Here is a 26,321-nt window from a genome sequence, read left to right as displayed (position 1 = left end):
TCACACCTCTTTTATCTCGGATTATTGATAGGAATTCTCTGGTCACATTTGTAGCCATCTCACAGTGGACACCTTTATGACTCTAAAGTTTTCGTCATACATCCAGATTTTGAATTGCCATCTCAGGACCATGTGCTTGCATGTTGTATTGTCGTATTTTAGAGTTTTATCTCGTGTCCTTCATCCGTTTTGTTTTCATTGTAGGGAGTCAGTTTAGGAGTCATTTGAGTCTGGAGTCACATTCTTGGAGGAGAGTTGGAGGACGATTGATCAGAGCAGATTCATATCCGAGTTCAGACAGTTCAGTTGAGATGTCGGACGAGCTAGCTTCCACACTTGCTTCCTTTCAGGAGTTCATGGCCGGAGTCAGTAAACGCTTGGATCAGATAGAGAGTTCTCGCCAGGATCCTCATCCGGCTGGCATGGTCACTGACGAGACGATTCCTCATGCATCTCAGACAGTACAGACTCGTCTACCTGGGGTTTCACTTGGTACTCCGTTCCATCTGGCAGATCATTATGAGACCATTCCACCACCTACTGTCACAGTGCCACCTCTCATGGTTCCCACTATCGAGGATACTCGATTAGCTGAGCAGGAGGCCAAGGTTGAGAGGCTTGAGTCCATGATGAGACGGATCAGATTGCAGGACGGAGGTTTGACTTGGGATGACAGAGACGGCATACCGGCGGCTAGCTTGCCCGCCAAGTTTCGCATGCCAGACATCGAGCGTTACAGTGGGATTGGTTGTCCCAAGATCCACTTGAGACTGTTCAACACGGTCATGAGGGCACATGGTATCGACGATGCGCAGTTGGTGGCCCTCTTTCCTATGTCACTTAGTGGAGTAGCTCAGAGGTGGTTTGCTTCGGTTGAGCCTTCGAGACTCCGCACCTAGGGGGATGTGGCTCATGAGTTCCTGACTCAGTTTGCTTTCAGTGCTGATATTGACGTATCTAGACAAGAGTTGGAGGCCACTAGGCAGAGGCCAGACGAGTCTATTTCTTCCTTTGTCACTCGTTGGAGGGCAAAGGTGGCTGGTATGATAGACCGGCCTAAGGAGCAGGATCAGATTGATATGGTTCTTCGGAACCTACAACTGAGGTTCGCGAGACGTCTTGTGGGCGTCCCATTTCAGGACCTCAAGAGTTTGGTTCAGGTGGCTTTTAGTGTTGAGGAGGCTATTGCTCGAGGATTATGGACAGATACTGCTATTTCCCCTGACAGTAAGGGGAAGAGGCCGATTGGATCATCTACCAGACCTGGAGAGGTTGGTGCTATTAGCTATCAGCACCAGAGGCCTGCGCATCACTCAGCTTATAGGCCTCTTACAGTCAGAGCTCCTTTCTCTCTTCCATAGTATCAGTATCAGCTAGATTATGCTCAGGAGCCTTACATTGCTCAGACTAGCATGCAGCCGTGACCACCACATCCGAGAGCCGCTACTCACCCACCGCCTAGACCTTTTGCACAGAGGCCCGCGAGATAGTTCACTCCGTTGGGCATGACTTTGACTAGAGCTTTTGAGAAGCTCAGGGACGCTGGAGTGATTGTTCCTTTGGCGCTGAGGCCTTTGCCCCATCCTATTCCTCCTCATTTCCGTTCACATGAGCACTGTTTGTATCATCAGATTCCGGGGCACGATACTGAGCGTTGTTCGGCACTCCATCACGCGGTACAGGACTTGATCGATTCAGGGTTGGTCAACTTGGCTGGGCCAAGTGTGACCACCAATCCTCTGCCTACGCATTCTACACATGCAGTTCCTCCTCCTCCTGGTCTTCAGTAGATTGATTTGGATGTTGATGGTATCGATGATCGCATAGTATTTTGGGACATCTCGGGTTGGGGACTTGTTTCAGTTGACATGGGTACATCATTTTGCAGTGGTTTAGCTCAGAGAACCTTTCATTTTGATTTATGGTCGTCGTCAGAGTCGTTCCCGTTCTGTCGAGTCCAGTTTGGTTCAGAGTTGTTGTTTATAGTTCATGCTGGGAGTCTAGTCTTTTGTAGTCCTCTATCGCTTCACACATGATGTACTCATTTGGTTCATTTAGTGATATGATCTTTTTACTTTGAGTATGTGTTATTCTCTTTTCTAATGAGTATGTTTTGCATATTTTGCGTTGATGTGTGCTATGCTTTTGATTTGAGACAGATTTTCACTTATACGTCATGATCACTTTGGCCTGACCTATCATGGAGGATATTGAGCCTATTGACCTAGGATCAGGAGATCGACTTAGGGAGTTTGAGACCATGACCCATTTTCACCTTCTGTTCGGAGCAGTACCATATCCATATTCGTACTTTGACTCTATGGACTTGATGACCTATCCATTTTAAGCCTGACATGACACCACGCCTTGGTACCATTACACGACTTTACTACCCTTGTTCGCCTTATCATGCTACAGTACCATTGCCTTTCCTTTCCATCATTTCCTTGATCTGATTAGGTAGAGTCCGAGATGGTTAGACCCGAGGTGAGCTTTACACAGTGATAGATGGATTGTGATGAGAGAGTGGCTTGACTGTTTGATTATATTGCTAAGACAGAGGGATCGCCATGGAGCATCCATATTTGAGTCATTACGCATGACTTCGGAGTCGGGATGATTAGAGATGGTGACTTTATGAGATGATGGTGAGTGGCTTGTGATGATACTGTGAGTCGATTTTTAGAGGACATTGATGGTTATCATAGAGCATCAGTGGGAGCTTTTGCATGATTTCAGAGGAGTCACCATGACTATGTTGAATGGATGCCAGTCTTTAGTATTGGCCATGTGGGATCTTGAAAGCACAATGTTCGAGGTTTTGGTCAAAGGATGGGTGTCCATCATTTCATTGAGCCTATTTACTTTATCACCCTCACATATAGAGTTACCCGTTGCTAGCCCTTTAAGCCTCACACGAGCACATAACCTTTTCTTTCATCACCTCATTTACTTATTACACCAGGTTAGGGGCCCTGTAGTGCTTGCATGCTATGTTTGGATGCGTCATGAGTTCCAGACCTGACATACATATTCGAGCCTCTTTCTTCACTCTTGACTGTGATATTTTCCACTTGGACATCATTTCATCACTATTTTTCTTATATCACATATCACCACTTGTGATATTCGTTCTCTGTCTTTTCTTTCATTATTGCTTACTCGACATTATCCGTGTTTCACCTTGAGTGGTGGTTTTTCACATGTCACTGCATGGAGGATTGTCACGTTCCTCCCCCGTTCGCCCCATGGGCAGTGGTTCAGAGATGTTATTTTGAGAGGTTGTCTTGTTGGTGAGGATTCATGTTACATTCGTATGTGGAGAGGGTTTGATTATTTGGGTATGCATTTTCATGGGAGTTCATTCATTATTGATCAGGGTATGCGCAAAAAAAAAAAAAAAAAAAAAAAAAAAAAAAAAAAAAAAAAAAAAGATAAAAAGAAAAAGAAAAAAAAAAAGCGCATTATTCATTATATCATTCTTCATTGGGCATGTATATGGACGTGCCAGGTTGCTTCATTGAGTTCCTGTGTTAGAGAGAGTTCGTATGAGAGCTTCTTTCTGAGATTCATCTTGATGCATATTTTGGGTGAGAGTATGAGTCACCCATTCGATTTTTGTGAGAGAGTCGAGTGACCTTTCTTTAGTATCTCTGGATCCTTGCTCCATCCATCATTCCGTCTATTTTCGGATGTGACTATTTTCCATGCTTTGATGCAGGTTGACCATCACTCACTTTCCCATCTCTTTACCTTCTTTTATCTTTGTTTTATCACTCCATTTTCACCATACCTCATACGACTTCTTTCTTTTCTCATCCTTCTTGATGTTTGACTTGAGTTCAACATCTACACTTTATTCTTGCTTATTCGATATGTTCATCCCTTTATCATCACTTTTGGTGTGGGGACCCCTAGATTCGGGACTCATGACGTTTTCTATGCATTGCATTTCATGCATGAGGGATATGGGGATTATATCATTGGGATCTTTGAGCCTAGTTTTCTTTCATTTCTTTCACCTTATTACCCTGGCCTACGTTACGTCCCGTGTCTGAAGACCACCCTGAGGCCGTGACTTCACATTGTGTTTGACGGCTCACACATGGGCAATACTTGAGATTAGTTGGAGATTATTTCTCGGAGCATGATGGATGAGGAGTCGAGGTGATGGATTACGCTGGGGCATACCCCTCTTATCAGTGATGGATCTTCAGAGACGACACTATCTACACTGGGGCATACCCCACTCATCGACGACGTTTTCTTTCAGGATGATGCTTTGCACTGAGGCATAGTTAGTTCGCTTCTTCACTTGGATTATGATGGATCAGGAGTTGTTGGATGACCCTACACTGGGGCATAGCCATTTCAGAGAGCGCTTTTATTGGGGATACAGTCACTTTACTCGATGATTCTGCATTGGGACACACTCTACTCATCGCTGGTTGATTCTTGAGATGACGATTTATTTTGAGGTGTAGCCCTATCATTGGTGACGGACTTTGATTTTTCATTGGAGCATAGTCACCCTATCAGATCCTGTACACTGGAGCATATCCTTTTTTTTTTTAGGGAGATCAGATTGATTCTTGACGTTGGAGCATCCGACGAGTGATATGGAGATTATTGGATTGTTTCATGTTATCCTCATGACATACTGGGGCATAGCCACCTAGTCGGATGTTTAGACATCAAGACTTGACTTTCTGTTTGTGACTGCTACTTTTGATGGATTATGGAGCTATTGACACCTCGGGTTTAGTCTTCTCGGCATACTTGGATGATCTCGGATATCTCCTTACCTTTCACTTTGTACTCAGACATTTCACCCTTGATACTTTTGTACTTTCTATCTTACCAGAGCCTGATCATCACCTTCTTTTATCCTACACATCCCACTGTGGCACATGACCTCACTATTTTCTTGATTAGGAGGAGATGTAGATCAGTCCTCGATCACCTTGGTTGTGTTTTCATACATTCTTTTGGACTTTAGGTTCAACATCTTCCATGATAGCAGGGCCTGACAGATTGTTGATTTATTAGTGACGATGTTTTCACTTTGACAGTTGGCATGTTGAGGGTTGATTTGCTTGTTTTTTGTATTTTGAGCACTGATCACTATTGTTGTTATTCACCAATTAGTTTTGTTTTGTCAGCATGGTGTCACGATACATGGTCCTGTTTGGCATTACCTATCTGAGGTTGGACATTTTCATTACATGATGGATGAGCATATTTCAGGGTACAGTAGTTTCGAGACATTGTATATCTCAGTTTGTTCACTGTCACATACTGGGGCATACCCCCATTCCCTAGGATCATTGGACTTTCCATAGGTCTCATTCACTTTTTGGTCTAGTTGTTGACCCTCACCGTTACATACTGGGGCATCCCTCCTCCTCTCAGAACACCGGACCTTTCACAGGTTTCATTCACCTTTTTGACCTAGTTATTAACCCCTGCGGGCTGCATACTAGGGCATACCCTCCTTTTCTAGCCTTCTTTAGGATCATCGGACCTTTCACTTGCTTCACTATCTTTTGACCTAGTTGTCAATCCTCATGAGTTGTCATACTGGGGCATATCTCATCCTTCCGAATTTGCTTGCATCGTTATCCTAGATATCCTTTGGCTTTGGGCCACTTGATTAGATCACCATCATGTCAGTTTTCGAGTCGGGACTGCACTTATATCGATCGGTCATCATCCTATCAGTTTGAGTTTGAGTCGGGGCCGCACCTATATCGATCGGCCATCTCCTTGTCATGTCAGTTCAGTTTCTGGGACTGCACCTATATCGATCGGTCATCATCTTATCAGTTTGAGTTTGAGTCGGGGCCGCACCTATATCGATCGGCCATCTCCTTGTCATGTCAGTTCAGTTTCCGGGACCGCACCTATATCGATCGGTCATTATCGTGTCAGTTTGAGTCGGGGCCGCACCTATATCGATCGACCATCTCCTTATCATGTCAGTTTGTGTTTCTGGGACCGCACCTATATCGATCAGTCATCATCGTGTCAGTTTGAGTCGGGGCCGTACCTATATCGATCGGCCATCTCCTTGTCATGACAGTTCAGTTTCTGGGACCGCACCTATATTGATCGGTCATTATCGTGTCAGTTTGAGTCGGGGCCGCACCTATATCGATCGACCATCTCCTTATCATGTCAGTTTGTGTTTCTGGGACTGCACCTATATCGATCGGTCATCATCTTATCAGTTCGAGTCGGGGCCGCACCTATATCGATCGTCCATCTCCTTGTCATGTCAGTTTGTGTTTCTGGGACCGCACCTATATCGATCGGTCATCATCGTGTCAGTTTGAGTCGGGGCCGCACCTATATCGATCGACCATCTCCTTGTCATGACAGTTCAGTTTCTGGGATCGCACCTATATCGATCGGTCATTATCTTATCAGTTCGAGTCGGGACCGCACCTATATCGATCGGCCATCTCCTTATAATGTCAGTTTGTGTTTCTGGGACCGCACCTATATCGATCGGTCATCATCTTATCAGTTCGAGTCGGGACCGCACCTATATCGATCGGCCATCTCCTTGTCATGTCAGTTCAGTTTCTGGGACCGCACCTATATCGATCGGTCATCATCTTATCAGTTTGAGTTTGAGTCGGGGCCGCACCTATATCGATCGGCCATCTCCTTGTCATGTCAGTTCAGTTTCCGGGACCGCACCTATATCGATCGGTCATTATCGTGTTAGTTTGAGTCGGGACCGCACCTATATCGATCGGCCATCTCCTTGTCATGACAGTTCAGTTTCTGGGACCGCACCTATATCGATCGGCCATCTCCTTATCATGTCAGTTTGTGTTTCTGGGACCGCACCTATATCGATCAGTCATCATCTTATCAGTTCGAGTCGGGGCCGCACCTATATCGATCGGCCATCTCCTTGTCATGTCAGTTCAGTTTCTGGGACCGCACCTATATCGATCGGTCATTATCGTGTCAGTTTGAGTCGGGGCCGCACCTATATCGATCGACCATCTCCTTATCATGTCAGTTTGTGTTTCTGGGACCGCACCTATATCGATCGGTCATCATCTTATCAGTTCGAGTCGGGGCCGCACCTATATCGATCGGTCATCATCTTATCAGTTTGAGTTTGAGTCGGGGCCGCACCTATATCGATCGGCCATCTCATTGTCATGACAGTTCAGTTTTCGGGACCGCACCTATATCGATCGGTCATCATCTTATCAGTTTGAGTTTGAGTCGGGGCCGCACCTATATCGATCGGCCATCTCCTTGTCATGTCAGTTTAGTCGGGACCGCACCTATATCGATCGGTCATTGTTTTTTCAGATTGAGTTGTGTCTTGTTCACCTCCGAGTCACACCTGCATAGTTGAGTCTTGTTTGATTTTGAGTCACCATCTTTACGTGTTTTTGGTTGTTCAGAGTCATTCCCCTCACTCGGTTACTTGGAGCTTATTGCTTGATCGTCATTGCTCTTTTGGGATTCCCCTTCCACTGCACACGACATAGTTCTTTGAGTTCATGACACATACTTTGGTCATGTTATTGGGCACTCTACACGTATCGTTCTCATGTAGTTCATATAGGGAGTCTCCTTCGGACACGTTCTTTCTCGTACTTCAAGGTGGTTCGACCGTTACTCATCTTTGACATCGATCTTTGAGTCACTCTCGGAGATGTCTTAGAGAGAGTCTAGATCCTTTAGTGTGGCTTCGGAGTCATTTTGAGACCCATTTTTCTCTTAGGATTAGAGCCTCGTTTGTTCATTCTGTTGGCCTGAGTGAGTTCGTGTTTCACTAACATCCTTTTGGGGGGTCTCCTTTGTTCTTCGGTAGAGTTCACTTCATTCCACTCACTTGTCACACTTACTTTTCACTCCAGTGTTCATATTCCTTACACTCGTGAGCTCTACCGAAGAGGGGCATATTTGTAGACCCCTTTTATGGTGGGGGTCCGGGAGGAGAGTTTTCTTTCTTCGGGGGGGGGGGCATTTTCTCTTTTAAAACAAAGGGGGGACCAGCTGCAGATGGCAGAGGAGGGATGGCCGTAATTTCAGAGGGGTCATGCCTGCTGATGGAAGCCACAGGAGAGTGGGTGAGGTAGATGGGAGGGTTTTGACGCCAGGAGCAAGCTGAGAAAGGGAGCAGGAATCCAGACCAAGGAGAGACCCGAGGTACGTTCTCTGTTAACCCTGTATTTCCATATTCTTGGAGGTTTTTTTCATTTTTTGGCTTGGTTACTCTATTTCCTTGATTGGTTTTTTGAAAGAAAAACTGGTGAGGTTCACTTCATCACGTCCATTACGAGGTGTCTAAGATCACTGTTCTCACTTTTGCTTGGGATAGACTCGAGTTTTTCTTTCCACCTGTGTTCAGCTTAGTGGTTTCCGTGAAAGGAGGCTTGATTTAGCAATATGATTTTTCTCTTTTCATGCATGACTGTCATCCTCGCGCACTCTCCTCCACCTTTCTCTCTCTACTATACTTTCTCTCGCCGGAAAACTGTTTTGGGCTCTCTTCCTTTCCCGCAAACCAAACAGCGGGGTCGCGGGATGGTCCGCGGGAGATCGGGTTCAAGGCCATTTCGAAGAGCACGGCGTCGTCTAGTGCTCTACCGCTGCAGCCGACTCGGAGGTGAAGGGTGAGAGCTGTGTTCAGTAGGTTTTAGGGAAGGCTCAAAGAGATCAGGAAGTGGGAAGTTTGGGGTGGGAATGAGCTTGCGCGCATGGACTGCAGAGTGTGTTAGAAAGTTTTTTTTTTAAAAAAAAAGAAAAAAAAAATCTGAATATTTGAGCTTGAATTTCTAGACGTTTTACTGGGCCTGCAGAAGGGAGTGCATCAGTTGAATGTCTGAATATTGAGGTGCACAAGCATGGAGGAGAATGTGGAGAGGAAAGATTATTTAATTTATTAAAAAAGTCAATGGCCACGTGCAAGCCAAGGGAATGTTCTTAGGGTAGCAATAAAAAAAAACAACCCAGGTCACTTGATGGACCAAGTGTTAGGTTATGAGACATGGGTTTTATTTATTTATTTATTATTATATGTGTTTCTAGTTTACCGTGTACCCATTTAAATGATTCCTCCAAGTTCCGGATTTCAAATTCTAATCCCCAATTCCATTTTTTTTACACTTGTTTATTTAGTCATTATTATTATTATTATTATTATTATTATTATTATTATTATTATTATTATTATTATTATTATTACTACTATTATTATCCCATATTTATTTAATTATTTCATTTAAAAATTCAAATTATTCAAGTTCAGTTATTAAAAAAATCTAACGTCCTAATTTAACTTTTAATCCCAAAAATTCCACTATTCATTTTTGCTTGTTTAAATATTATTTTCGTTAATTAGTATTATTATCCCATATTTATTTATTATTTTAAATCACTAAAGTTCAATTCTTGAAAATTCGACTTCCGATTTTAATTTCCAATTTCAAAAGTCCCAACATTCACATTAATCTATTTAATTATTATTATTTTTACTTATTTATTCTAAAATTCCATTTTAAACAATTTTTTAAAATTCCAACTTCTGAACTTAATTTCCAATTCCCAAAATTCTAAATTTCTTTCTAATTCAATTCTCAAAGTTCCAACTCTTAAATTTAATTCTCAAATAATCTTCGAGACTCCAATTTTCAAATAAATTTCAAAAATTCAATTTTCTCTCGAACAATTTTAATTCCACTTTGGTTTTCAAATAATTTTCTATCTTTCTTAATTTTATATAAGCAAGAACGCATTTTCCGTAATTCCGAATAATGGAATTTATGAGATTAATTCATGCAAGATAGATCGGGCTTTGGTGGGGGCCCAACATATGTGATTTCCTTATGATTGATTGATTGTTTGTTTGATTTAATTGTCATGCATGATCGATTTTATTTCGCTCTATGACGTGCTCGAAATTATTCTTTAATTGTGCACTAACCTCACTTTTTGATAGCGCTTTATGGATCACTGCCCAGGTACGCATCCACACCCGCTCGAGTCATTTTCTGTATGCATGTTTAGATTCTCACATGTGCGTGATCACTTTGAGTATTCATTGATTCCCTCATCAATTGCCATGATTGCTTCATTTTATTAGTAGAGACCCGATTTTAGGGACTTAGAAGGGTGCTACGGTCCTTACCGTACCTTCCCGATAAGTAACCTGACCCCCGAACCCGATCCGGTTTTTCGTAGACCACCTTTTCCAAATAAGGAGTCTCACTTAGGGTTTTTCTTTCTTATTTCGTTTACCCTCTTAAAAATAAAACAAAAATGAGTGGCGACTCCAAGTCAATTTTTAATTAATAAAAAATCATTTTTTTAAAAATAAAAATCGAGCTCGTCATCGAGTGGGAAACGCATTGAGCCGAAATGCGGGGTCCACATCTCTATTAATATTAATGCAAGACTTAAGTTGAGGGAAATGAGAAACACAGTTGTTGAAGGGGAAAAGTCTGTCAAATTGCTTTTTAAAAAATAGCATTGTATAGCCCTGTTGTAATGAGGCATTTGGAATTATACAGATTTGGTACATTCCATGTACAGATGAGGTAAAATTTTGGTAGAATCATAGTAATTTCCTAAAACTATCAATAGAAGACCTAGTTAAGGGAAATGAGTAGAAGAGTTTTCCAAATGGGAAAGTCCCTCAAATTGTTTCACAAAGGATACCATTGTACCCCCCTTGTATAGTTACGCAAATGGACTTGTATAGTTAAGAGTTAATATCTTGTATACCCCTTGTATAGTTAGGCAAATGGACTTGTACAATTAGGGTAAATACCTTGTACACCTCATGTAAAACCTTCATTCAATCATGGTAATTCCCTATTAGTATTAGTGTAAGACTTAGATGGAGGAAAATGAGAAACAAGGTTACTAAATGGGGAAAGTCCCTCAAATTGCTTCATAGGGATACCATTGTACAACCCTTGTACAATGAGGCTTTTAGAATTGTATAGTTCGGGTACATTCCTTGTATAGATGGGGTAAAATTTTGGTATAGTCATGATAATTCCCTAAAACTATCAATGAAAGAACTAATTAAGGGAAAAGAGTAAGAGAGTTTTCCAAACGGTAAAGAGCCTCAAATTGCTTCACAAAGGATAACATTGTACACCTTTTGTATAGTGAGGCAAATGGACTTGTACAATTAGGGTAAATACCTTGTACACCTTATGTAAAACCTTGGTACAATCATGGTAATTCCCTATTAGTATTAATGCAAGATTTCAGTTGAGAGAAATTGTGTAATTCATATATGGAAAATAACTTTGTCAACTTATTCTCCCTAAAAATATTGGATAATTATGTACAATATAAAAACTTAAAAAATGTTTTTCATATTTTTAATTATTACTTACAACATCTACAATAAAATAATAAAAAATACCTAACAAACATATCATATTCTTTGATTGGTAAACTAATGCTCCCTTCATAAATCACACACGAAGCTAGGAATATAAAGAGGGTGATCATACTTAGAGACATAATCCTATTATCTAAACAAGTCCATGTTCTAAAGAGGGAAAAAAAAGTGGAGAAAGATAAAAAAAAATGTTGACTTTACTTAAATTCATCAACATATGAGAGAGCTATTCTTAACAAAGTAATGTGACAGAGCAAAAATCAAATCATTTTAGAGCTATAAACATAGTGATTAAATCACTTGGGTTGCATAAAAGCAAGAAAAGTTGTAATATACTATTGAAAAGAAGCAAACACTTAGTGTTCACTCTTATACCATGGAAAAAAGCTTGAGAAAGCAAAGTAAATTAGGAAATAATTATTTTTTGGTTTAAATCTTACAATATTCATACAGAAGGCATCCCACACATATATTGAAGGGAAACTTGTGTTTTGATGGGACCATTTGGGAAATATATGGTTTTCGGAACCCAACATTATGAAATCTGAAAATCAACTTTTAATGTGGAAAGTTATATATTTTTCATACACTTTGAGCAGACTGCATATTTTGTGCCGAGATTGTCCCCAAGTTTAGTGATTTTCCAAAATTATCATTTTTGTTCTTTTTTTTTCCTCTCATACCCACCATCCTCCTCTCCCTTCCTCCCTAGTGAAACCGGTTGGCACTTTATCGACGTCATCACCCGCCGCCACTCACACCTCTCTCCAGTCGACAATCTTCCTCTTTCTTTCTTTCTCTTCCCTCTTTCTCTCTTTTTCCTTCCCTTTCAACATCACCAAGAGAGAGAAAGAGGGAAGAGAGAGGGAGGTTGCCGATCGGAGAGAGCTGTGAGCGACGGCCGGTGATGAAGCCGACAAAGTGCAGTCCGGTTTTGCTATCGATGAGAGACAACAAGAGCAGTGGGTCGCTGGTAGTGGTCAACATCGCCACCGCCACCGGCAATGGCGTTGATGAGGCGGTGGAATTCGTGGAGCAGCTGATAAGTGGCGAAGAGCAGCGCCTGGACACAGAAGTGAAGGTGGAGAAAGATGGGGACATGTATCTGGAAGAGACCTGTCTCGATTTGGGTTGTTTAGGAACGATGCCATTATCCTTCTTAGAAGGCAAAAATGGAGGTCTAGCTAGATTTCGAAGATGGGTATCGTGGGTGTGAGAGGAGGCCTTGGGGTTTGGTGGGTTGGTCGAAGCTACTTCAGAAATGGCAACCACCATCATCAGTATAAGTCACATTTCCCCCCACAAAAACACAGCTACAACCAAACCCAGAAAATACCATAGTTGAAAAGACTTGAAAAAACAAAATCAAGAGAGTAGGTACACAAATCCTAGAAGAAATGCAAACCCCTGAATGGTTTTGGGTGGCATTCAACATTGTCTAAGTACCAAAAAACAACTGGATTCCATGTGGGCTTTGAATATTGGAGACAGATAGAGAGTAGGTAGAGAGTGGTGGAGATTTGTGTAGAGTGTGAAGAAGTAGAGAGAAGAGAGTAGTGGCGACTGGTGATGACGTTGGCAATGTGCCAGTCGGTTTCACTGGGAAGATAAGGAGAGGTGGATGGTGGGTACGGGAGGGAAAAAAGAAAGGAACAAAAAGGATAATTTTGGAAAATCACTAGACCCGAGGGGCAATCTCGGCACAAAATATGCAGTTGGCTCAAAGTGCATGAAAAATATATAACTTTCCACATTAAAAGCTGGTTTTCAGATTTCATAAAGTTGGGTTCCGAAAACCATATATTTCCCAAATGGCCCCATCAAAACACAAGTTTCCCTATATTGAAAGAAGTAAAGTCAATAAGAGTATTATAAAAAATAAGGAATAGTTGAAGATTCTAGGGAAATCTAAATTTAAATGATAATGGGGTTGGGTAACCTCACACTAAGCAAAAGTTGCAACCTTGTCTCTTGAGTATACATGGGAGGAATTTGCAAACTTGACAATAGAGAATTACAATAAGAAAATTATGGTTGTAAGCATACTGACATGCCAAACAAGCAATTAATTAATCATCTGGCCTCCTCAAATGTAACAAAGTCATTGCCACAATATTAATTCAACTATGATTGCAAATTTGAAGTTCAACTCTAATTTTGATCCACGACAATAAATACATGAATCTTAACAAGATAAACACATACAAAATCTATAACACATGTACTAAGTTATTACAATGTATAAGGAGTGTCTAACTTTCACAAAAACCTGTGCTTTTAACATTAATATCAATAAAACAAGCATCACATCATCAAACTACATTTGGTACGAGCTGAACTCCAACTAGTATTCCTTAAATTTAGCTTCCTCAAACTGGAGTGCTTGGTTAGAAAACATGTAATTCTAACATTATGTATGATTGATGGTAAGTAGAGAAGCACAAGTAAGAATTAAGATAGGAAAAATTCATATATGAACATACATAACCCCAAGTAAACAATTAATTGAATGCAAACTTTTGCAACATCATTCCTAGTTATGATTTTTGTTTGTCTTAAGAAGCTCATCATCCTTGCTCATTGCCTAATTCTTGGATGCCACCTTTTATATCTTGCAAGCCTCCAACCCTCTTTCTAACATACAAGTATATGTAAACTAGGTAGTTACAACTTAATAGTTAAACAATGTACATAAAAATTTATTAATTTAGGATCCAAAATTACTTTGCATTGAAACAAAATAGATAATTGTCATAGAATCAAGAATGATGTTGGGGAACTCCCAAAAAAGTTCTATGATGAACCTAAGAAAACCAACTATTCTTACAAAAATTTCATTATTGTAGAAGGTGTTCCAAAGTGTGCTAAATACTCTTCAACTTTTCTCTTCCAAACCTATAAAATGGAATAAATTTCAAACAAAATGACTAGCAATACATTTCTTTATTTGGAATAAATTCACAACAAAGCAAAAAAGAAAAAAAAAATCTTACAAAATGCCTAACATAAGACCATAAAGTACCAAAAATAAAAAATAAAAAAACCATGTGAAGAACAACCTACAAGTTGAAAAATATTACGTGAATTTATTTACTATTTCAATTTGAGAGTGGATGGAATGCAAAATATTTTCTAGTCAAGATTTCCCTCACTTGGCCCCAAAGAAACCATAAAAATTTAACACTCTAATTGAATTTAAAAGTCGTGAAAACATGAAACGAAAGAAAACAAATACACTACTATCTCTAATTTAAAAAATCTAGGGAAACAAGACCATATGTCAACCAAATATGTGGGTATAACCCCTTACTCAAACCATACCAACACTCTTGAAAATCCGGAAAGAAGAATATGTGCAAGTAGAATCAATGTGTGCAAAAAATATTTCGTACAAAGAAAAGTGTTTGTTTGATTTTTCTCGACAACCAAACATGCCTTAATGGCATAACAAAAAAACAACCAACAAAGATTTCATACGTTCAGTGCCTAACAACATAGAAACCCATTATGCCTCCATAACAAGCCTATGTTCAGCCCAACGCGCCTCTCCTCTTTCATCAGTTTCTGCTACAATTTTGTTGGATGATAAACCCAAAATGATGAATGAATAAATGATTAGGGTTTCTAAAATGTAAGACACTTATGTTCTGTTTCGTTTTAATATGAGGTTAAGGCATGTTTGGTTAGCAATTTTAGGAGAACCTTTCCTCAACTTATACACACTCAACCGGTGATGTGTTCATTGACGTGGCAAGTGATAAGGACAAATTTGTGTTACTTTTCATATCAAAGAATAATTTTCAGCCCTAATAGCCTTTAAGCATAATTGTCCCAAGAATTTCAATAGTCATATTGAGTAGACAAGACTGCCTTTTAATAGCTATGTGTGGCATCTTGGGAAAGAGAAGTAGATTTGCGCACACACCCACGACGACTAAGGATCAAGCGATTGTATTTAGATCATGTCCATTTTGATGTGTTGCCGATGGTCAAAACATGCAATAACTCATTTTCTCTCAGAGATGTTAAAGTCTACCTATAATTAAGCAACATCTCAATTGTCAACTATGCTTAGCCTATCAGGCCTTCATCTAAGCTTAAAGGACATGTAACATTAGTAAAAGTTTATTTTTATTCTTAATTTAAATATTAGTATTTATCTATTATTAATTTAACTTAGAATAGAAAGCAAAGATTGAATTATAATAGAACTATAGAAGATAAACTTATATTTAAATTAGAGCAAAGATTGAATTAGAATAAAATTATAGAATATAAACTTACATTTGAATCTAGAGTAGAAGATAGACTTATTCTTTTAATTTTAGTTAATCAAAATTTATCTCCTTAAAGCTTATTTATATATAAGCATTCATTAATTATCAATGAGATATAATTTCTCAATCTTATTCTTTCTCTCTATGCAAATGATCCTCCATAAAGAGAGGCTGCAAGCAATATAAAGAAAAAGAAATGAGAGAGAAAAGTGACATTTTTGTTGTCTTCTGTCTACAAATAGCGCCAATTATTATTACCTCAAGTGAGCCTAGCTAGCTCTTCTCGAGAATAATTTCCCAGTATACTGCTATAGTTGGGCCCAGGTCTCTCTCCCTCTCTTTCTTCTCTCTTATCCTATTTATAGACGATTTCCCATTATTGTGATCACCATGGGAAAAGGGTTCACAAAATTACCACTTTTTCATCTTCCTGGGCCGTTTATTGAAGGATACAGATATCCTGATGTGACACAGGCTCCTGTAATGATTAAGTTGGCTAATAGGTAAGGTTATGGTAGTTCCCTCAATTCCAGGAATTGATGCCAGATCAAAACGGATATGTTAGCTAGACAATTTAACTTGAGAGGTTAAAATAGTGGAGCAAAATAATCCCATTCATCCAACAACATCATCTTTGCCGTCAAAACTTGTCCAAGGGCGTCTTAATGACCGGGCACAACCACAGTTGGCAAGATCAAGCCAAGACCACCGTGTACAAATTATTGAGGCTTTTTAAATCTTGTTCCCAATTCACCCTTGGCATTTCTGAGATGAAATAGAGGCCATATCGTATGTCACGATTATACTGTGTTTAATTACATATTTCAAGGTCCAGTTCAAATTAGCAACAAGGAAAGAGCACGAGACAAAAAGGAAGAAATAAAAACCAGAATGACTTTTCCAGAAGTAATTAAATAACAACAGCCAGCAGAAAATAACACACATGAAGAAGCTCCTACGAATTCTGCACCATCATCATGCAGCAGTAGATTCCGTGGGCTTGTTTTCGGCTCTGATTTCGCCATTTTCAAATGGTCTGTGTCCATTGTGTTTGGGTCCTCCGTTGCCTGCCGGCTTGGCAGTTGGCCTTCCCTTGTCAAAACCAAACTCTAAGTCTGGTTCTTTGGGGCGAAAAGCAGAGTTTTGTTTAGGATTCGGATGGTGGTGGCGGCGCCGATTGCAGAGCCTTCCAAGAACGCAAGCGATAGCAGATATAACAACTATCACGCCCAGGACTATAAAGACGGTCCCAAATGATCCATTGGAGTGGGAAGGAGGCTGTCTGGTGACAGTATTGGGGTAAATAACTGGTGGCTGCTGCTGGGGGAGTGACATTTTCTAGCCTTGGTTTTTTGAGAAGAGGAGAAGATGGGGAATTGGGTTTAGTATGAGTTGTGGGTAGTTCCTTGAGTGCTGAGAAAGAGAGACCTGGCTCAAGTCACGAAAGAATCAAGAACATTTCCCCTGATGATCACACCGGGTTGTGTAGTATAAGGTTTTTGAAGTGAGAAAAGGACCAACTTTCTTTAATAAAGAGACAACCAAAGATATTCCCCCTGTCCTTTACTGCCGAAGAAGGGTGCGCTCCCTCCGATTGCTTTGTAAGAAGAGAAAGGAAGATTTTGGAGGCTTTGGATATCACAATCCCAAAGGCCCCATCAAAAGAGCAGGCACTGGCATGGCAGCTCCACTTTCTTTACATTGCTAGAAATTTAAATTACTCGTGAGCTCCGGTGTAAATAGGGTGTGATAAAGGCATAGGTGAAAGATAATATCTTGCTTTGATGAGGGGTTTTGTCCAAAGATCAGGTAACAATTTCCTAGGCACAAAGATCGTGGGCTTCGTGGGGGTCACCCTTCTTTTGCTTGTCATCTTTATTCCTTTCTTTTCCAAAAGGGAGTTCTGCCTTATGTGTTATGGTGATGATGATGATTGAAGCAATCATATAGTTTAATCATCATCCACCTGTTATGACTTTCCAAATCATTGCCGGGTAGTGAAGAAAGCATTCATTTTTCTGTGCTTGAGAGTTGAGTCCCAATCATCATATATCCAATTATGATAAGATACACCATTTTTCTTTCTACATGCGCCAACTCATCCACAGTAAGAAAATATCACCATAAAATCGGTGTATCGGGATTCGAACCCAAACAAAAAGTTTCAACATGCATCTAACTCGAGTTAACGCAAACTTGACATTTGATATATAATATGCATTAAAGAAATATATATCAAAAGTTAGAATATAAATAAAATATTAAAAAAAATATTTTAAATAACAAATTAATTATAATTATTTTATGTTAATTAATTAGTAAAAATATATCATAATTTTAATATTAAATAGATTTTAAAATTAAACATATTATAATCACATATCACAATATTATCATCAAATAATATTTTATATAATTTAATAATCAATGTATACTTATCAAATTTATATTTTTTATTAACATGTACAATATATATATATATATATATATATATATACATCAATTTATTAAAAAAAAAACTTTTGAATGTCTATTATGCTTTTAATTTTATTTTTAAGAGTTTTATTTTATATTTTTATAAATTTTGATCAATTTTAGGTTTACGGATATTTTGTGTTAAAATATTCACCTAAATATATTATAATCAAATATCACAATATAATTATCAAATAATATTTGATATAATTTAATAATCAATATACACTTATCAAATTTATATTTTTTATTGACACATACAATATTATATATATATAAATATATTATAATCAAATATCACAATATAATTATTAAATAATATTTGATATAATTTAATAATCAATATACACTTATCAAATTTATATTTTTTATTGACACATACAATATTATATATATATATATATATATATATATATATATATGCATTAATTTATTCAATAAAATAACTTTAAAATGTCTTTTATACTTTTAATTTCATTTCTAAAAGTTTTATTTTTATAATTTTATAAATTTTGGTCAATTTTAGATCTATCGATATTTGATGTTAAAATATCTACCGATATATCCGTAAAATCGAAATACCGATATATCCGTAATTACCGATATTTTCATCCTTGCCCATCCCCACCTATGCCCCTTTCCCTTTCATTTTTATTTTGTTATCATCTTGGTAGTTAGAAAGAGAAAATACAAGCAGTTTGAATTTTATTTAAAGTGTTTAAAGAAAAAAAAAATGAAATTAATTATTTAAAATCTTATGTATTTCTTAATTCTTTAATTGTTATGTAGCAAGACAAATAAAGTCCTATAAATCTAGTTTAACTGGGCTATAAGTGGACAATTTAGATTCATGTCTGAACTTAAAAATGCTTAACCCAAGATCAAACCTCTAGCTTTGCTGCTCTAGGTGTTTAACTGGGCCTTAATTTTTCAATTCGTTTGTAAGTTCAACTCAGTTGGGCTGTATAGGTCCAGTTTAAATTGGGTTGCATGGAGGTTGGTTAAGCCCATCATAATTTTTTTTTTTTCTAATCTTATTTCACAAAAAATAAGTAAATTCATAATAGTACAAATTATAAAATTATTAAATGATATTAAGGTTAGACTTGGATTGATTTAACTTAACATAAACTTAGGTAATACTTGTTTTTTTTTTTTTTTTGAATAGAAAATATCAAAATATTTTATTTTTTTATGCAATTAAAAGTAATAAGTAATTCATTGATACCAATTAATATAAATTGAATTGAAATTATTGATAATAAATTAACTTTAATTATATTAATAATATTAATAAGTTATTTTAAATTTTAAAAAAGTAAATAAATATTTTGAATTTCCTTATTCAAACAAAAAATATATATATCGTTAATTGTTGAATAAATTTAAATATGATCAATTGTTTAAACTAACTAAAAGAATTGGATTGTTTTCAAGTTGGGCGATTCTACATCCATATTCCAACTTGATTTGATTTTTTCTTTTTGGGAAATTTTGTCACATAATCCGATGCTAAAAAATTAATATTAAAAAAATAGAATCATTATTTGAATAGCATTTTCTCACAAATTCCTGGAACGATCGGAAAGAATAAGAAAAAGAAACAGAACAAAACTTACACGTGAAGAGAGAAGAAAAGGGTGTGAGATGTGACCGGTGAGGCGTAGTTTTGCTGTCCCAAATCCAAATAAACCGGGTCAAAATGCAAAAGCTCCGTATTGACAAAACCAAACCAATACACGACATCAACCTAAATAACAACACACTTCAAACCAAATTCAAACCAACAAATCCAATTCCAATAATAAGTCTAACTGAAGAATCATACGAACAGAGACGCAGACACCCAACATAACAAATGGGGATTCAACCTTTCCTCTTCTCTGTCTTTTTGCTTCTCCTACATTCTACAGGTTTCTAAACTACAAGCAAAATTAACTTTCCTTGATTACCTATGCTAATGTATGATTAGGTTTTGAGTTGCTAAGAAAATGGCAGAGAATAATACAAAGAGACTTTGAGTCTTTTCTTTCCATTGTTTTGCTTTCTCAATGATAAAATACTTACGGTTATGGCCTGAGATGAATTATCTAACAATTAATGAATACTCAAGTTCTACATTTTTTCATATTCTCTCAGAAACCAAGAGTGGCTCCGTTTATTGATTTTTAAATTCTCTTTCCGCTGTTGTCCCAGCTGCTGCACCCGTCGGCATTTGTTACGGTATCGTCGCCAACAACCTCCCACCGGCGTCCAATGTCGTCAACCTCCTCAAATCCAACGGAATTTCCAATATTCGGCTCTTCAACGCCGATCCGGACACTCTAAAACCGTTCTCCGGTACCGGAATTCAGCTCATGATCGGAGTTCCCAATGAAGTCCTCCCTTCTCTCGCAACCGGCACCGTCAATGCCTCGCTGGACTGGCTTCAATCCAACATTTTCGCATATGTTTACTCCGATCAAGTCAGGTACATCGCCGTCGGCAACGAGGTCTTCCTTAAGGATCCGTTCTACACTCCCTACGTACTTCCTTCCATCATCAGCCTCTACCAAGCTCTCCAAATCCTAGGTTTGGCAGACAAAATAAAGGTGTCGTCGCCACACGCAGCGTCCGTACTCTCCAGTTCGTCCCCTCCCTCTACCGGAACCTTCGATCCCTACCTCCGATCCGTCATGGTCCCGTACCTCCAGTTCCTGGAGGACCACGGATCACCGTTCCTGTTGAACGTGTATCCGTACATCAGCTACATCAGGAACAAACAGTACATACCCTTGGACTACGCACTATTCGGATCGGGAACTACAGTTCAAGACGGCGCATTGACATACACAAACCTGTTCGACGCGTCGGTGGACGCTTTCGTTTGGGCCATGGAAAGAGAAGGATTCGGCGGAGTGGCGGTAGTGGTGGCGGAGACAGGGTGGCCGAGGGACGGGGGTGACGCGGCAACGCCGGAGAATGCGTTGGCTTATAACAACAATGTGATTAGACGGGCACGGAACTCGGTTGGAACGCCTAAAAGGCCTGGGGTTGGGGTTGAAGTGTTCGTGTTTGACCTGTTTGATGAGAACCTCAAGAGCGGGGATGAGTATGAGAGGCACTTTGGGATCTTTGGACTTGATGGTGCCAAGGCTTATGACCTAAGTTTCAATTGAATTGATATTATGTATCACCTGGTTTTATTTTAATTTTGTCCAGTTGAGAAGCTTACATTATACTACTTGCCTTTTTATTTTATGGGTATCCTTGTTTTCATCCACAGCATAAATGCTTACCTTAGTCCACAAATTAAATATAAAATAAAATGATGTGGCGTACATACATTATATGAGGACGATGCCAGTCTTATATGGCGCTCGTGTCAGTTCATCTTTATAGCTTTTATCTTACAGTAATAAAGGATTGAGAATCTAGGCTGGGCGTTGGTTCAACGCACAGGACATCAACTTTTCTTAATCACCAAGCAAATTATGATAATAGTGGGGATATCAACTCCGGGAGAAGCACGTACTTCACACTCCACTCCCACTTATAAATACGATTCCTCTGTTCCCACGGAACCCCAATTCCTCGTTTTATCTTCCACAGCTACTCTGATTGTAATCGCAATATGGACTGTGAGGATGGGTCTGCAGTTCATGATATCGTTTCCGTCCTCTCTTCCCCCAACAGGGACTACCTTATACGCAACAATGGCAATCAGGTAAACCATCTCTCTGTTCTGTCATTCCTCTCTCTCGTATGCTTCTGTGTTGCTGGGAAGATGTAATGAATTGAAATTCTGACTAAATGTTCTGTGATTGTTGCTTTTGTTATTGAGGGAATCTAAGAAACAGAAAATGTTCTACTCACCTGAATCTAATCAAACTATATGGCTTAGTTGAGTTGGGTTTTTGGGTGGATGGAACTTCGTTTTTCGCTTCTTCTGGTTTCTTGGCAACCAAACGGATAGAATTGTTTTTCCTCTCTACTGAATTTTCGCTGGATTGTGCTCTTCCTGGTTCCAGAGAGGAAACGAAGGATAGAATATAAATCATAACATTTAAAATTTTCTTTCTCTTCCGTCTTTTTACAAGAAGCAAACGCAGGGTAAGCTTTATGAGTTCATTGCAATTGCAACTAAAAATTGCTTTGTGTGATTTTTGGTGGGGTGGATAGTTTAGAAATAGGCTTGCTATAAGCCTATGATTGAAGTAAGAAAATTTTTACTTCTCACATGACTCTCATCCATAGTCATTTATTTATTGATTTCTTGTTTTAAAAAAAAGTGGGAGATTCGGGCCTATTTCTGGGGCTGGGCAAAAAACCCACCAAGCTGATCCCCTGAAAGAACCAGCCTGACCTAACCGAATTGATTTACGCTGGTATTTTCAATTTTTTCTTTTTGAAACTTATTGGTTCAATTTTATGAAAAATCCAAAATGATCAGTTTTGTTTGCAGGTAAAAAATCATTGGTCCGTCTAAACCGAGTTGATCTGAACCATAAAAAGTTACCTACCTCACCACCCCCTCCCCTCTTAAAGCTTACCTTAATTCACTTGTTTCCTCTTCTTTCTCAGTTTTCTCTCAACGTCAATAACAGATTTTTTGGATGATGAATATTTATTGAAATATTTTCAGTTTGGATTATCATATTTTTAGATTGTATTGTAATATTTTAGGTTGGATTATCATGTTTCTAGATTTTATTCTACACCTTGTAGTTGGTCATTTGACATGGGAAACGGGTTTCTTTCACTGCAGTTTTTCCAAAAAACATGTGTGTCTCAAACTGTATGAATCAAAATGAACTGATGCTATAGCAAGTCAGGTTTGTTCAATGACTAAATTGGTTCTACTTCTGATTTTATCAAAATTGTTCTACGTGGTTTAGTCCTTGGGTTTGTTAAGAACCAACCTGAACGAACCATGCCGACCCCTACCCATTTCCCATTAAAAATAGGGTAGAAAATTTAAGTTTGATAATGGACTTTTGTATGCCCTGTTGATTTTTTCATCAGTTCAACAATTGAATAAATGAAATGATAACAAGACCACTGCACTGGAATGGTTTTTAGATTCTGCAACTAGAAGGTGGATTTCAAGAGGTTGGCTAGGAGGTGGGTTTGGAGACAGAAAAGCCGCTCTAAAATGGGATTAATGTAGATTTGGCAGACAACTAATTCCCCTGTTTCTTTAGAATCCAGTGAAATTTGGAACTTTCAGAAGAGTTTATTAAATTTGGGTTCTAATGTTTTCCTTACCGATGATTGGAAACTAGGCAAAATCTGGAGAATAAAGACATCAGACTGATGATTAAAATGTTTGAGCCATTCAGATAGCAAATGGTGATTAATTTGGTGATGCAGGCAACTTCTATGTACATGTGGCTTAATTTGCCTATTAACTAGTGTAGATCATATGATAATTGTGTCTGAATGTGGGTTGATTGCAGGAAAAGTAGCTTTGAACTGTGAGAATTTAGGGTCTTGAAATTTTAATGGTTACTTTTAAGCATGTGAACCTGCACTTTTTGGCAAATATACTCTCAGATGAACTAGATGACTTTTATGTAGCTGTCTTAAGCAGGAAAATGTTCATTGACCAGATGGCTATATTTGTGGAAATGTGCTTATTTTTTGGGTTGATCTAAATGGGAACTCATCTTTTAAATTCTGAACTTTACAGGTTAAGATTACCAGTTTGAGGGGAAAGAAGATTGGGTTATATTTTTCAGCATCATGGTGTGGCCCATGTCGACGATTCACCCCAGAGTTAGTAGAGGTGTACAATGGCCTCTCCTTGAAAGGTGATTTTGAGATCACCTTTGTTTCAGCTGACGAGGATGATGAGATGTTCAAGGAGTATTTCTCTGAGATGCCATGGCTTGCAATACCATTTTCTGATTCAGATACACGCGATCATTTGGATGAACTATTTAGGGTGAGTGGTATTCCACACCTTGTGATCATTGGTGAAAATGGGAAGGTTTTGACTGATAGTGGGGTTGAGATTATACGAGAGTATGGAGTGGAAGGTTTTCCTTTTACTTCAGAGAGGATTAAAGAATTAAAAGAGCAGGAGGAAGTGGCCAAGAGGGAACAGTCCTTGAGATCCATCTTAGTCTCCGACTCACGTGATTTCGTAATTTCAGCCAATGGAATGAAAGTAAGTTCAGTGGCAATGCTTTTTATCGCATAATCAAGATATAATTGTTTCTCATTTTTGTGGACTTTAACTTGAAATGGAATGTTTTGCCTTTAATCTAAATTTTTTTTGTGACAATATGAATGCAAGGTACCTATCTCTAAGCTTGAAGGGAGGTTGGTGGGGCTTTATTTCTCATTATCTTCGTACAAATTATGTATTGATTTTACTTCAAAACTAGTGGATGTTTATGCTAAGGTGAAAGCAATGGGGGAGAGCTTTGAAATTGTCTTGATATCATTTGATGATGATGAAGAATCATTCAATGAAGGATTTGGAAGCATGCCTTGGTTTGCATTGCCCTTCAAGGATGAGAGCTGTAGGAAGCTGGCTAGGTACTTTGAACTCTCGACAGTACCCACTTTGGTTATGATTGGGCCAGATGGAAAAACACTCCATTCCAATGTTGTAGAAGCCATTGAAGAGTATGGGATTCAGGCATACCCTTTTACCCCTGCAAAGTTTGCAGAGCTTGAGGAGATAGAGAAGGCAAAACAGGAAGCACAGACTCTAGAGTCCATTTTGGTTTCAGGGAATCGAGATTATTTGATTGGGAAACATGGGGTCAAGGTAAGATTTCCAGGAGTGTTGGATGCTGATAGCTCTATGTTTAGCCTATTATTTATTTAATTCCATAATCTGGGCACTCAAGCACGATGTTCATCACTAAATGTGTGAACATTTCTTGATTTTTTTCTTGGATATAGTACAGGGTAGTATTGTTAACGAGGCTTTCATCCCTTCCCCTGCCGCCTTTCTCCCCTCGCCCCACCCCTTTTTAATTTTGTGATCAATGACATACTATTCCTGTTTCAGGTTCCAGTGTCTGATCTTGTGGGTAAGAACATCCTCCTATATTTCTCAGCACAATGGTGCTCTCCATGCCGTGCTTTTCTGCCAAAACTTACTGACACATATCACAAGATTAAGGCCAAGGACAGTGGTTTTGAAGTGATTTTCATCTCTAGCGATAGGGACCAGACCTCCTTTGATGATTTCTTTTCTGAAATGCCATGGCTGGCACTTCCCTTTGGCGATGAGAGGAAGGAATCTTTAAGCAAGATGTTCAAGGTCCAGGGCATCCCCAAGGTTGTGGCCATTGGACCAACTGGCCGGACTATTACAACACAAGCCAGAGACCTTGTAGCCGATCATGGGGCCGATGCCTATCCTTTCACTGATGAACGTTTACAGGAGATAGAGGCACAATATGAGATGGCAAAGGGGTGGCCTGATAAGCTGAGCCATGCTCTTCATGAGGAGCACGAGCTTGCGCTCACTCAACATCAGATTTATAAGTGCGACGGGTGTGATGAGGAAGGACATGTGTGGGCTTTCAGTTGTGAAGAATGTGACTTCGATCTCCATCCAAAGTGTGCTTTGGAAGACAGCAAAGGAACTGAAGATGATGCAATGGATGAGGAAAAACCAGAAGAAGGATGGATATGCGACGGGAAAGTCTGTTTCAAAGCTTGAGAGGCTCAACCTTTAGAGGTTGCAGCTAAGGTTGATTTTTATTGACTTTCCTAGTGATGCATGTAACAGGACTGCATATGTAGGAGGCCATAATTAAGCTTAGCACACCCCTAAGCAAGTATCTCCTGCCGTGTTACTAGAAATGTATTTATGACTCATTCCTTGTTTTCTATTAGCTTAGAAGGAGGAAATGGTACTTGAATAGCCATGTCAATGGTCCGCTTCATGGCTTGTTTAACTCGATGTATTGTGCAGAAATATATCAAATTCTCGACTGCAACCAAGGGAAGATGAAAAAAATATATATATAAAAGCAAAAGGATTAGGATATGGCTCCTGGTCTTTCTTTGTACCTGTGGTCCTTCCTTACGAGTTCTGATCTTAGGTATCTTTTTTCTCTTCCCTTTATAAAAAGTGAAATTAGTTTACTTTTATATATATATATAATCTTTTGTTTTGCTTCTTTTGGAAGACATAATTGATTTAAATAATTAGGGTAAAGTCATAA

General features: G+C 38.8%; 3 protein-coding genes across 3 annotated transcripts; 2 read left to right on the top strand and 1 right to left on the bottom strand.

Moving 5' to 3' along the window:
* Nucleotides 1-16,459: 16,459 nt before the first annotated feature.
* Nucleotides 16,460-17,349, bottom strand: LOC117921920. Its single transcript, XM_034839871.1, has one exon. The coding sequence runs from the start codon at nt 17,005-17,007 to the stop codon at nt 16,648-16,650; it is 360 nt and encodes a 119-aa protein (XP_034695762.1). The 5' UTR covers nt 17,008-17,349; the 3' UTR covers nt 16,460-16,647.
* Nucleotides 17,350-19,920: 2,571 nt separating this feature from the next.
* On the top strand, nt 19,921-21,387 carry LOC117912611 (glucan endo-1,3-beta-glucosidase-like). The gene is made up of 2 exons (XM_034827276.1): nt 19,921-20,060; nt 20,344-21,387. The coding sequence occupies exons 1-2, from the start codon at nt 20,006-20,008 to the stop codon at nt 21,303-21,305; spliced, it is 1,017 nt and encodes a 338-aa protein (XP_034683167.1). The 5' UTR covers nt 19,921-20,005; the 3' UTR covers nt 21,306-21,387.
* Nucleotides 21,388-21,669: 282 nt separating this feature from the next.
* Nucleotides 21,670-26,165, top strand: LOC117922877 (probable nucleoredoxin 1). The gene is made up of 4 exons (XM_034841386.1): nt 21,670-21,853; nt 23,819-24,298; nt 24,428-24,907; nt 25,154-26,165. The coding sequence occupies exons 1-4, from the start codon at nt 21,761-21,763 to the stop codon at nt 25,811-25,813; spliced, it is 1,713 nt and encodes a 570-aa protein (XP_034697277.1). The 5' UTR covers nt 21,670-21,760; the 3' UTR covers nt 25,814-26,165.
* Nucleotides 26,166-26,321: the final 156 nt, after the last annotated feature.

Source organism: Vitis riparia, chromosome 1 (genome assembly GCF_004353265.1).
Source record: "Vitis riparia cultivar Riparia Gloire de Montpellier isolate 1030 chromosome 1, EGFV_Vit.rip_1.0, whole genome shotgun sequence".
In the NCBI taxonomy this organism is placed as follows: domain Eukaryota; kingdom Viridiplantae; phylum Streptophyta; class Magnoliopsida; order Vitales; family Vitaceae; genus Vitis; species Vitis riparia.
The sequence above is the reverse complement of the archived record's forward strand: the minus strand, read 5'-3'. Positions and strand labels throughout refer to the sequence as shown.

What these genes read in the sequence shown, in the direction of transcription:
- LOC117921920 (XM_034839871.1), bottom strand. Translation starts at nt 17,007, where the DNA reads ATGTCACTCCCCCAGCAGCAGCCACCAGTTATTTACCCCAATACTGTC.
- LOC117912611 (XM_034827276.1), top strand. Translation starts at nt 20,006, where the DNA reads ATGGGGATTCAACCTTTCCTCTTCTCTGTCTTTTTGCTTCTCCTACAT. An exon ending in GCTTCTCCTACATTCTACAG is followed by an intron (nt 20,061 to 20,343) that starts GTTTCTAAACTA and finishes CTGTTGTCCCAG; the next exon opens with CTGCTGCACCCGTCGGCATT.
- LOC117922877 (XM_034841386.1), top strand. Translation starts at nt 21,761, where the DNA reads ATGGACTGTGAGGATGGGTCTGCAGTTCATGATATCGTTTCCGTCCTC. An exon ending in TTTCAGCCAATGGAATGAAA is followed by an intron (nt 24,299 to 24,427) that starts GTAAGTTCAGTG and finishes TATGAATGCAAG; the next exon opens with GTACCTATCTCTAAGCTTGA. An exon ending in TTGGGAAACATGGGGTCAAG is followed by an intron (nt 24,908 to 25,153) that starts GTAAGATTTCCA and finishes TTCCTGTTTCAG; the next exon opens with GTTCCAGTGTCTGATCTTGT.